The sequence below is a fragment of the Thunnus albacares genome, chromosome 23 (genome assembly GCF_914725855.1).
Source record: "Thunnus albacares chromosome 23, fThuAlb1.1, whole genome shotgun sequence".
Classification (NCBI taxonomy): domain Eukaryota; kingdom Metazoa; phylum Chordata; class Actinopteri; order Scombriformes; family Scombridae; genus Thunnus; species Thunnus albacares.
In genome coordinates this window covers 21,923,752-21,934,735 of record NC_058128.1, presented here as the reverse complement: position 1 = coordinate 21,934,735, position 10,984 = coordinate 21,923,752, and the positions used below count along the sequence as shown (strand labels likewise).

The window sequence follows — 10,984 nt, the reverse complement described above, 5'->3', positions numbered from 1 at the left end:
TATGCTTTTCCTACTGTGACATGTCACACAAATGTCAAAGTTCATTATCTTGATATGGCTTCGGCAGCTTTCAATTACGCACTCAGTATATTCTTGATACAGCTTTATAGCAGTTACTTTTGTGATAGATGCATGCGAAAAAGTCTCAAGATTTTCTAGCATCAAGAGAGTCACATAGGTGTTTTAAAGCTATCTCACAGTTACTAGTATGTTTAATGTCTGGCAGCAACACAGATGAGTCAGTCCTTTCTAGTGGCCTGCACAGTAGATGATTGACAGTTCCGTCTTTCAGACACCAACGTGAACCCTCCTTTTATGAACTCAGTGCTGATTCGACTGTCTGGAAAATTTATATAACCATGATCAGTTTCAAAGTGAATTGAAGGCAAGAAATGAGTCATGCAGTTGAAGAAACAGACTCTATTTTAATACTGTATCTGTTTGTGAATCATGTCCAGACTTAAATATTAAAACAAAGAAAACATATTTTTAAAAATAAATTAAATGAATAAAAATGTAAGGTTTTGTGTCCTTGTTTGAAGCTTGTATCATTTAACCTAAATTTCCAATTCTGTCCACTACACAAAAATTAATGCAAAGTTAAATAATCATAGCAGGCTTTTATCCTGACAGAGAGCAAATGTGAGCTTCTGGCAATATAGTAAGTGTTAGCATACAATCAAAAGTATAGTCGTAAAACTTAACAAAATAAAAAATATATATAAGGTTAACATCAGGATACCATTTGCATTGTTCACAAAATAGCTTCAGAAACTTACATTGACAATGTTTTTTGTGCAGTCCTATAGTCCGACATTTTGGGATGAATGTTTATTCGCTTTCTTGCTGAGAATTAGATGAGAAGATTGAAAACACTCATGTCTGTGTGCTAAATATGAAGCTGGAGCCTGGAGACAATTAGCTTAGCTTAGCTTTGTTGTGTGGGGCGGAGCAGGTGAACCAAAGTGCAGACACTCAAGGCGAGGAAACAGGGATATGATAGAAACAATGTATTTATTTAGAAGGCTGGGTGGAAAGGAAACGCAGGCCTGTAGAAGCTTGGACTGGTAACTGGGAAACCGGGGCTTGAGCTTTGGCTGAGGCTTGGGCTGGAAGCTGGGAAAACGGGATTGAGGCTTGGGCTGGAAGCTGGGAAAACGGGATTGAGGCTTGGGCTGGAAGCTGGGAGAAGCGGGAATCCAGGGCAGGGAAACAGGGTTGACAAGAAGAGATGAAGGACTGGGGACAGGGGCTGGAACCTGAGCAGACAGGACCGCAGGGAAACAGGAGACAGGGTTAGGCCAGGAGGGGGAAAAAAAACAGGCAACAACAGGAAAGGTTGTATGAATAATGGCTCGAAGCGTATACTGACTGATGTAGATGCTACGATCTGGCAAAGTGGAAGTGGCAGGGCAGAGTATTTGTAGAGGGCTTGATTACTGAGATGAGTTGCAGCTGGTGTGGCTCTGCTCTGACTCCAGCACCTGTCTCCACTCACACAATCAGACACACACACAGGGAGAGAGAGAGGGAGAGAGCCGCTGGGAGAGTGGCAGCAGGTTAAGGAGACACAGGATCATGACAAGCTTAGCGTAAAGACTGGAAAACAGGGGGGAAACAGCTAGCTTGCTCTATTCAAAAGTGGTTCACAAAATAAGTTCAGACACATGCAATTTCCCTGCACTCAAACATGTCTTTAATTTTGCAAAGAACTACTGTTACATTATATACATTATTGTTATTTCGAAACAAACAGTAATTAAAACATTTTATCAACCTTTTTTTGAGTTTTTTCCCACCCTGGCACCTAGGATGTGATTTGCAGACTCTTATCAAGTAAGTTTTAGTTTCCTCTAGTTATCATTCACTGCTAAAGATAACTCTTAACCCAAACCAAAAGATAACGTCAGTGGGTTTCTGTCTCCCTCCGCGTGAGCAGCGGTGTTTTCAGACGTCCGGTGGCGCATCAGGAGGAGGAAACAAAGTGTTTATGCCTCACATTAACCACAGCCACATGGTGAGCACTGAGCAATCCTCAGCCGGAGATGAATTTTGTTGCATGTTTATTCTTCTGTTCCTCTCCAAACTCTCTACATAAACTCTTACAAGTGTTGGTCTACATTTGCTGAAGGAAATAAATATTGCTCTTGTGCCAGAAGATGGGGTTTGACGTAACAGAGATGGATTGATGTTAAAAATAAAGTTCTACAGTTTTATTTCATTGCTGCAGAAGCCACTGACCTGATTAAAGATGCCACATTTTCATTAAATCACTACCACATTCACATTGTGCTTATAGCTGAGTTATTATTTCTATGTAATTATTAATAGTTATTTTTAAGAGGGCACTCGTCTACCACCTCAAATCTTCAGATTCAGAAAGACTGATGAGTGAAAATCAATAAGTAAAGTTAAAAGATGAACTCAGAGGGGTGCAAGATAGAGCAAAATTAGAAAGGGTTTATTGGAAATGTAGTAAAATACTAACTAAGCATATCAGTTTGAAGTAGATGCCACTGATTGTCTTGATCATGAGCTCATGTTTATGGCACTTATAAAGGTCTTGATAAATGATACTCGGATGTTTAAATGTGCCAAGGTCAATACATCCTCTCATGGAAAATCCTTTCTGGAAAAAAAAAGATAACAAAGTTGTAAGCAAAGTCGGGGAATGGATTGCCTGTGAGTGGACGAAAATCAGCGCTTGTCCTTGCAACCTTGTGACATTTGGCACGTCCAATCAGAAGTGATGCAACTGGTATTATGAATAACATCTTTCACTCAAGGTTTTCATATTGTTTTCAATATTTGATCTATGCAATAGTGAAGACTTGTGTCCGACTCAAAATGTCTCTCATGGTGTACACATTGTAGCATTTCTTCACTCTTAAGTTGCAGTTTGAGACTTTTTCATTTACTTAATTTCATTCAACATCAAACAATCAAGTTAAGTGAAAATGAGACCTTTCATGATTTTGTCATTAAAGTAAGTAAAATGACAAGCAACAAGCATGATAATAGAGAGACGGCATTCAAATCACTGAAACTGTCTACTTCAGTCAAAGACATTTGTGTCAAAGAAAAGGCCATTTATAACAAATGATTATACAGTTAGATTTGGTGTAAAAGGCTCTGCTGTTTGAGGGAGCTCTGGCAGACTGAGCAGCACTCTTAAATATAAAGCATCAGATATACCAAGAGAACAATGCCAAATCTTCAATGACATAAGGGTTGGGTGCGGTGGAGGAAATTGCAGCAGTTGTAGACAATCAGCAGAATAATGGTGACCTAACAGTTCACAAAATCTGTCATAAACACTTGTGTGAATATGATTGGATGTTACTAATCAGCTGTTGGCTGGGCAGATGCATCGATAAACATGATATGGTGACGTGGAAACCTGATGCCTCCAGTGTACATACAGTACACTGAGAATGAACTTTACAGTGAAATAAGACCATGTGTCTCATTTATGTCTTAAAGGGAAAGTTGACTCTAAAATCAAAAGTACATGTTTTTCCTCTTACCTGTAGTACTTTTTATCCATCTAGTTTGTTTTGGTGTGAGTTGCTGAGTTTTGGAGATATCAGCCATAGAATACAATGGAACTGGAGGGCACTTGGCTTGTAGTGCTAAAAAACAAATCAAAACAAAAAAAAAAACATTTGAAAAACTCAACAGAAATGTCTCTTTCCAGAAGTCATGACCTGGTTACTCGAGGTAATCCACAGACCTTGTTGTGAGCAGTTTCATGTAGAAACTATTTTCTTTCTACTGAACTACACCTGCCAACCATAAGTAGTTGCACGCTTCCCTCTGCGAGGAGAGACAGTTGGCAGATGTAGTTTGGCAGAAAGAAAATAGTTTCTACATGAAACTGCTCACAACAAGGTCTGTGGATTATCTTGTGTGCCATCCAGTTGTATTGTATTTGAGAGAAGGCAGACATCTCTATGGCTGATATCTCCAAAGCTCGGCAACTCACACCAAAACAATCTAGTTGTAAAAAGTAGCACTACAGTTATGAGGAAAAACGAATTTTTGATTTTGGGGTGAACTGTCCCTTTAAGATCTTGTGTCCAGTATTTGTATATTCATAGATTCTGGACTTTTTACTGAGGAACAAAGAGTAGATTTAATTAAAAGCAGACTATTTTATATGTATTAAAACATGTCTGGGAGGCATTTTTAAGATGTTAGTTAAGATATTGAAGTCATTTTGACATTTATTTGATATAACGAAGGGCAGAAAGGATGCTTTCATTACACAGCAACTGGGCCAAAAAAACGGGAATATTTGCAGCTTCTGATATTTGTTCCTGGAACATATTTTAATCACTAGTTCCTCCTTCATGTAGTCATGTTGAGTACACTTATTTCTGCCAAATCACCAATCTTCCCATGTTCCCATAATCTGTCTTATAAACCTTTTTTCTTTTTGTGATTTCCTCCTTCTTCCAAAGTAAATTTGGAGGCACCCAGAGAGAAGACATGAACGTGTTGCATTTAGCTGCTAATTTTACGTATTGCTGGCAGACAGAGTTTTTCCAGTAATGCCTCTTACTCAAAATGCAACCGGCCATGTGTCGGTACTGTGTTCCGATCTATTTCCTGCTGCAGAAATTTGAGAAAACTGAGTGTAGAAATGACAAATCTCCATTTATTTTATAAGTGGATTTACAAAGATCTGTAGTAAAATGGCTTGGCAGGAAGTAAACCCTCGGGTCACTTGGGTAGATGAAGGGATCACATTTTTCTCTATGATAATCATTAAAACACATATCCAAAAATAATAGGTTGGAACATGTTCTCAGATTTCCATGATGGAAATTTCCTTTCTGAAATCTTGAAGGTTGATTGCGCTACTATTTTTGATAACAAAACCAACCACTTTATTTTACAATGAGCTTTGAAACATGTGACTCGTGGTGAGAGAGTCACATTTTATAGTCTCATCATTATTTTGTAACAATAGCTGATAGTACCGAACCATAAAATCATATCATGAAAAAGATATTGTCAACCTCGGGACATTATGTAATCACTATGTGTGTGCCGAACAAGAACATTTGCAGTGATTGAAGGATGGTTATGAATAAATATGTTGGAACAACGTAAAGTTAGTATGTAAATTTGAAATGCTGTGTTTGAGTTGTACAATTAAAGGTACCCTGTGGAGTTTTTGTCCTCTAGTAGCACTATGGAGCAGTTTCTAGTGGGTTTAAAATACTTTGAAAAATGGCTTTACAAGTGTTTTATATAGACGGAAACACACTTAACATGTTTGTTAGACCTCAAGGATACACACACACGCTTTTTGGTGATTAACCAAATGTAAACATAACTTTTGTTTGTTTGTAAGAAAACTCCACAAGGCACCTTTAAAGTCACAGTGAATGAAAGTTAACTTCTGTATGTGATGTAATTCTCAGTGAGCTGGTCAGGAATATGTGGACATTGTGCAATTACAGATCCTCCAGATTTGATTGTACCACTGAAAAGGTGGGTGGTTTAACAAATATGGTGCAATATGGAGCTCAAGAGGACTGTTGGGCTCCGCACACATTTTTTTTTTTTTTTAATATATATATGGCATATAACAAGGATCTCACAGGATTAGAACTGGGAATTTTTTTTTTCTTTCAATGTGTCTTTAAACTGGAAAGTTTCAGTTGGCATGTGTTGCTGTAATGTCGTAATCTCTATAAACAGATACCTGCGTATGAATGCAGAATCTGTAGCCAGGGGACAAGATTTTGGGATCAGAAGCGTTCTGGTTTCCGTTTCCGTTCTGGGGATTTCTACAGGAACATGCTTTGGTTGCATGCCGGTAAACAGTCCGTGTGGGGAACGAGACAGGCTGGACACATTGGCTGATTGGCTGTTGTCTGGACCTAAAATACCAACAAAAGGTCTCGATGTTTGTTTGGTTTTAAACTGTTAACTGAGTGTAAACTGGCTACCTGTGAAACAATCTGGTTGTAGACATCGTTTCTCAACTCCAACTCCAACTCCATTCTTGCTTCTCAAGTTGCTAATCGGACTGTAAACAATGACCGGCGCCAGAAAAGGAAGTCTATGCCCGGATATCTGCTGGCCACACTGGAAGCCCCGAAACATTGGCTGTTGCCCCCAGAGGCTAAATTGTCGTCAGACGATAGCTGATGGATTCCAAGATTAGTAATCTTTTGGTTATGAATGAAAACTGATGAGAGAGAGGCATAGTCATTTTTCATTGTATCAAAGACACATGGTTGTGAGCTTTGATTGTTGAGAGTACATTGTAAAACATTATACAGGAATTTAGTGGAATCAAAACAATCTTTTCTTGTTAACATAAAGATTGAAATGTAAAATGTGTTCATTTGGTGTCTTGTTAACCTTGGTAGAAGGATTCTACTGCTAGCTGGAGTTTCCTGTGTCACAAGGCTGCTACAAAGGAAGTGCCACTGATTGGATGGAAGTTTCATGAACACATATATACAGACATACACAAACACAGTCCCACATCCACATGTTTTTATACTTTAGGTAGAGTTCTTTCAGATATTCATATAGTTTTGTAGATTCTATAGACTCTATATTTAATCCCTTGCCTAACAGCTTAATCCTGACATTAACACTAAATGCATGAATATCATGAACACGGTAAAAATCCCACATAGACAGCTAGTGAATGAGAAAAAATGTATTACACACACACCTAATTTTGCCATTGATAGTGCAATTAGCACAGTGCTACAGTATGTGTGAGCACCTGTGTGTCACATTTCAAAGAAAGAATCTTGTGTATATTTATATGGCAATATGATATATAGTGTATACAATTTAAAAACCATACAAACTTTAATTTAAGGACATACTGTATACATGCTCTTGTTTGGGCTAAGCAAGGTCAAGGTCATATTTATTGTCTCCCTCGGGAGAAATTCGTCTTAGATAAAGGGAATTGCTACAACAACAACAACGACAACATCACAATTAAAAATAGGTAGAATTTCTGAAAAGCAGACATATTGTTAGAATATTTCGGAAGCATGCAGCACCTTTCCTGAAACAGTACCTGCAGTCTTTAATGATCATTTCAGACAAATGAAACATAGATATTTGCTAAGAGGAAAAAAACCCCTAATGATTTCAATGCAGACACTGCTCTGATGCTGTAGCTGTAATGCACCTTGGCAATTATTATTATATTAGTATTTCTCGTGCATTTTTGAGCATGTCTGCTGTATCACTTAGCAAGGATGACAATGCAATGAGGCTATTGAAAAACTCAAAGCAAGGACAAGAAACAGGAAGAGTCCTCCCCCCTCTGTGCTGTGGACAATGCACACATTACAGCGGGATATAAGGTGGTGGTGTATAGGAGGTCCCTCCTTCAGAAACATATCTCTGGAGAAATTCATGCTTATTAAAGAGACAAGATGTAACTTTTCTCCTCGACTGCTGTTTACATCTTTATAGTTGTGTTTCTACTGTGATTATGATTTTGTGCCCTGCCATAGTCTTAAAATCCATTATCACACTATTCTTTAACACCAACCCTTCTATCTGGAGGGAGAAGGAAATAGTTATACAGGATTATTACTAATCATCTGTCAATGTTTATAATTTTCTGTACTGCTTTGGCAATATAGGTTTCTGATCTGCCATGCCAATAAAGTTTATTTGAATTTGAATTTGAACTGGAAACAGCCCAAGAGAGGTAAAGACAAGATCAGCTGACATGCTGTGATGTAAGGAAATACGAAAAAAAAAAAATTAAAGAATAAACAAGCATAACTAAGAAGCTGTATGTGTTTGTTGTGGTGACAATCTGATCAATCAGAAGGTCGATAAGACCCGTGATAATAACAACCAAAGGAGCAATAAATAGTGTTTTTACTGCTCCCCAAAACAAACAACACTCTTAAATATCTACAGGAAATCAACATCAATGACTCAACGATTACTTCACATGTTGTGAACTCATTAAACTGTACATTGTTCTGTACTCAGTGTCCACAGCAGTTTCTACACACCCACAATACCCAGAAAGCTCTGCCATCTAGCTGCCACAGACAACAATACCAGAAACGTGAATAAGATGGTACCACTTTCTAAACTGTAATTATTTGGCTTTATTAATGGTTAATACAGCTTAGTTATAGTGTATAAGCCATTAATAAGAGCCCTTTTTAGGTTGCCAGGTTTTGGAAAATCCTCCTCCGACAGAAAATTTACTTTGTCTTTTTAGCTGTAGTTCATCAGGAAGATCCCTCTCATGGACTGTTTGACCACTTACCTGCTAAAAAGTGCTGCAGGCCATGTCAACTAAAATCCATTTATAAGCAGCTTAAGAAAGCTTTATTATTAACATTTCAGTGACTGGCTATCTTTTGCTGATGGCTTATTAGAAAGTAACAAACCCAAGCTTTATTAATGACTCACCAACATGTATAATTGCAGACTTGATGTCCACTGGGGTGTCATGCCGGAGGAGGATTTCCCACAATCTGGCAAAACTTGTTCTTATTAAGGGATTATAACTAATCTATGACGCACTAGTAATTTATGTGATTTATTAACCATTAATAAAGTCATTAATTACTGTAGCAATCAGATTATATACAAACCTCCATGTTGTTGCAGTTCCTACAGGCCACCAGCAGGAGGCTGATAAAGATAACATACTGACTGAAGCTCTCATAGTGACACTTTTTCAGTGTGATGCTATTTTTTTGAAATGCATCAATGTTTGTTTTTGTCCTTTCTCACAGTCATACAGCATACAGTCAGTGTAATGCATGAGCTGAGGCAGCTGCACAGCAGCTGGAAGCCAGAGCTTCTGCAGAGCACAAGGCAAAGTTTGTTGAAGTGTTTAGCAAAGTTTAACAAGACTGTAGGAGGCTTATCACTGAAACTGAGGTCACTGACACCCTCCAGCAAACAGTCTTCATTCATTCCCTTTTGACCTGTTGACCAAGATGAGAACAGGTACAGTAGCAGTTGAATTTTTTTCTACATCACTCTTTTCGTAGTCAATGGAAAACACGATTAAAAGATTACAAGGAAGGGTCAGATTGTGCTCTCATGATCAGCTGATCTCCTCTAAGGGGTCATCAGGCATGCAGGAAGGTTGTGGGCAGTGGTCAGTTTAAATGTGCCCTAACTTCAGCAACTTTCAAATCTAAATTAGGAACTCAAAGTGTATTTATTTTCCACACTGCATTTTTACATCATTAGTTAAATATGACGCTATGTATTTCTGTAATGTACTTTGTTATGATTTCATTTATGTCATTTAGTTTTATTTTATTTTCCCTCTCAGTGTCTTGTTTTATGCATTTTATTGTATTTTTATGCCTCATGTGAAGCACTAGGACTTAACCATTGACATATCACTGTGAGACACAGAATCTAAACAACAAATATTATGGCAACACAGTGTCTCCTGGAATGAGTCTGGCTAAAACTGAAGCCGCCATATTACATTACATGAATTTGTTTTGAATGAATCATACTTTTTTTTTTTTTTAATCTAACAGGTCCTGCAGTCTGATGAAAAGTTGTAGCTGTATTACTAATTGACTATTACTGATGAATTAAATTTAACAGGCCATGATGTACCCAGTGTCTTTATGATCACATTGATGCAAAAAATGTTTTATTTTATTTCTCATATTACCACACCAGCGTGAAAAACACCTCAAATATATCGTTTAGTTTATAATTTAACTCTATAATCTCAACTCTTTGACTGTTGCTGCCCTCTACTGGAAACACATGTTAATACAGGAAGACAGATTGCATAATGCATCAAATAGTGTTTGTTAACACGAGTCATACCACACTAAATAACATACAATATGTAAATTGCACGCTCTCTTTCCCCCTTTTTGCATAGTTTTTATGCTTTTAAATAATGTTTCATGTTACTGTGACAGAGGCCACATGAAGATTATTATAACACCGGAAGAACAATCAATATCAATATCATCATAGAAATGTAACAGGTGTTTGATGTGGTGGAATTTATCAATATTTAATTACAAGAGACGTTAATGAAGTTTTTTTTTTTTTTAAACAGACCAACCTTTATTCTCAGCAGATATAAAACCATTAACGTGTGAATAAGAAACAAGCGTTAAATACTTCGTCATCACCACGTGCTTGTTAATCTTTGTCTCGAGGAATGTGAATTAAAGGCAACATAAATGGAGAGGCCGAGACCTTTTTCTAGTTGTTATTCATTTATATGTTCAAAAACAGCATCGCAAGGACATTTGATAAATTATGTTTTGTTTCGTTTTGGCACGTGTGACGGGCCAGCAGGGTGCAGGAGGCGCGCGGAGCCGCGTGACTACTACACGTCAGACAGACGGTCTGCTGTCGTCATCAACAGCCAGAGAGACACGAGACACACAGAGATCTCACTCTGTGACCTTTAATCTGAATGTAGAAACGTAATCAGACCCTGCTCTCATCATAGACCTACACACACAGGTTCTCTGTTTTTAGGTGATCCAGCCAAACCTTTTCGTGGATCTGTACATCAAGTATACCAAATGTCAGTGCTTCTCAAACTTTTTCACCTCAAAGGTCCCTAAACTGACACAAATCAGACCATTTTATCACAGAAAGTGTATGAAACCAATGACCAAGACAGTCATACATTCTGTCATTGTGTTACTTATGGATGGAATTATAGTGAAAATAAATTATTCCTGTTTTTTGCTGGAGACCCCCTGAAACACTCTCAAGGACCCCTGAGGGTCCCCAGACCCCACTTTGCGAAGCACTGCCATATGTAGCATAAATTAATATTAATTAATTCATGAATTAATATTCAGGAATGTTTTTTCATCTTAATTCTTCTTATTATAATTATTATTTTCTTTATGTTGTGTGTTCTGTAGCTCTTTGAGTTTCACTATGAATAAAAAGTGCAGTGTGTATTATTGTGTATTATATAGTGCATTATAATAATAATTATTATTAA

The 10,984-nt window shown here is 37.6% G+C and overlaps 1 protein-coding gene across 3 annotated transcripts; it reads right to left on the bottom strand.

Annotated features, from left to right (window-relative positions):
• Positions 1-787: 787 nt before the first annotated feature.
• On the bottom strand, positions 788-3,607 carry LOC122975545 (mitogen-activated protein kinase 7-like). 3 transcript variants are annotated; one of them, XM_044344045.1, is made up of 4 exons: positions 3,528-3,607; positions 1,373-1,488; positions 1,155-1,259; positions 996-1,122 (listed from the first exon to the last, which is right to left on the bottom strand). In XM_044344045.1, exons 1-4 carry the CDS (start codon positions 3,592-3,594, stop codon positions 1,015-1,017), a joined length of 396 nt encoding a protein of 131 aa, XP_044199980.1. In that variant the 5' UTR covers positions 3,595-3,607; the 3' UTR covers positions 996-1,014. The 3 variants fall into 3 exon arrangements, with proteins under 3 accessions (XP_044199979.1, XP_044199980.1, XP_044199981.1); XM_044344046.1 differs by having other exon boundaries at positions 996-1,125; positions 1,158-1,259; XM_044344044.1 differs by having other exon boundaries at positions 788-1,259.
• Positions 3,608-10,984: the final 7,377 nt, after the last annotated feature.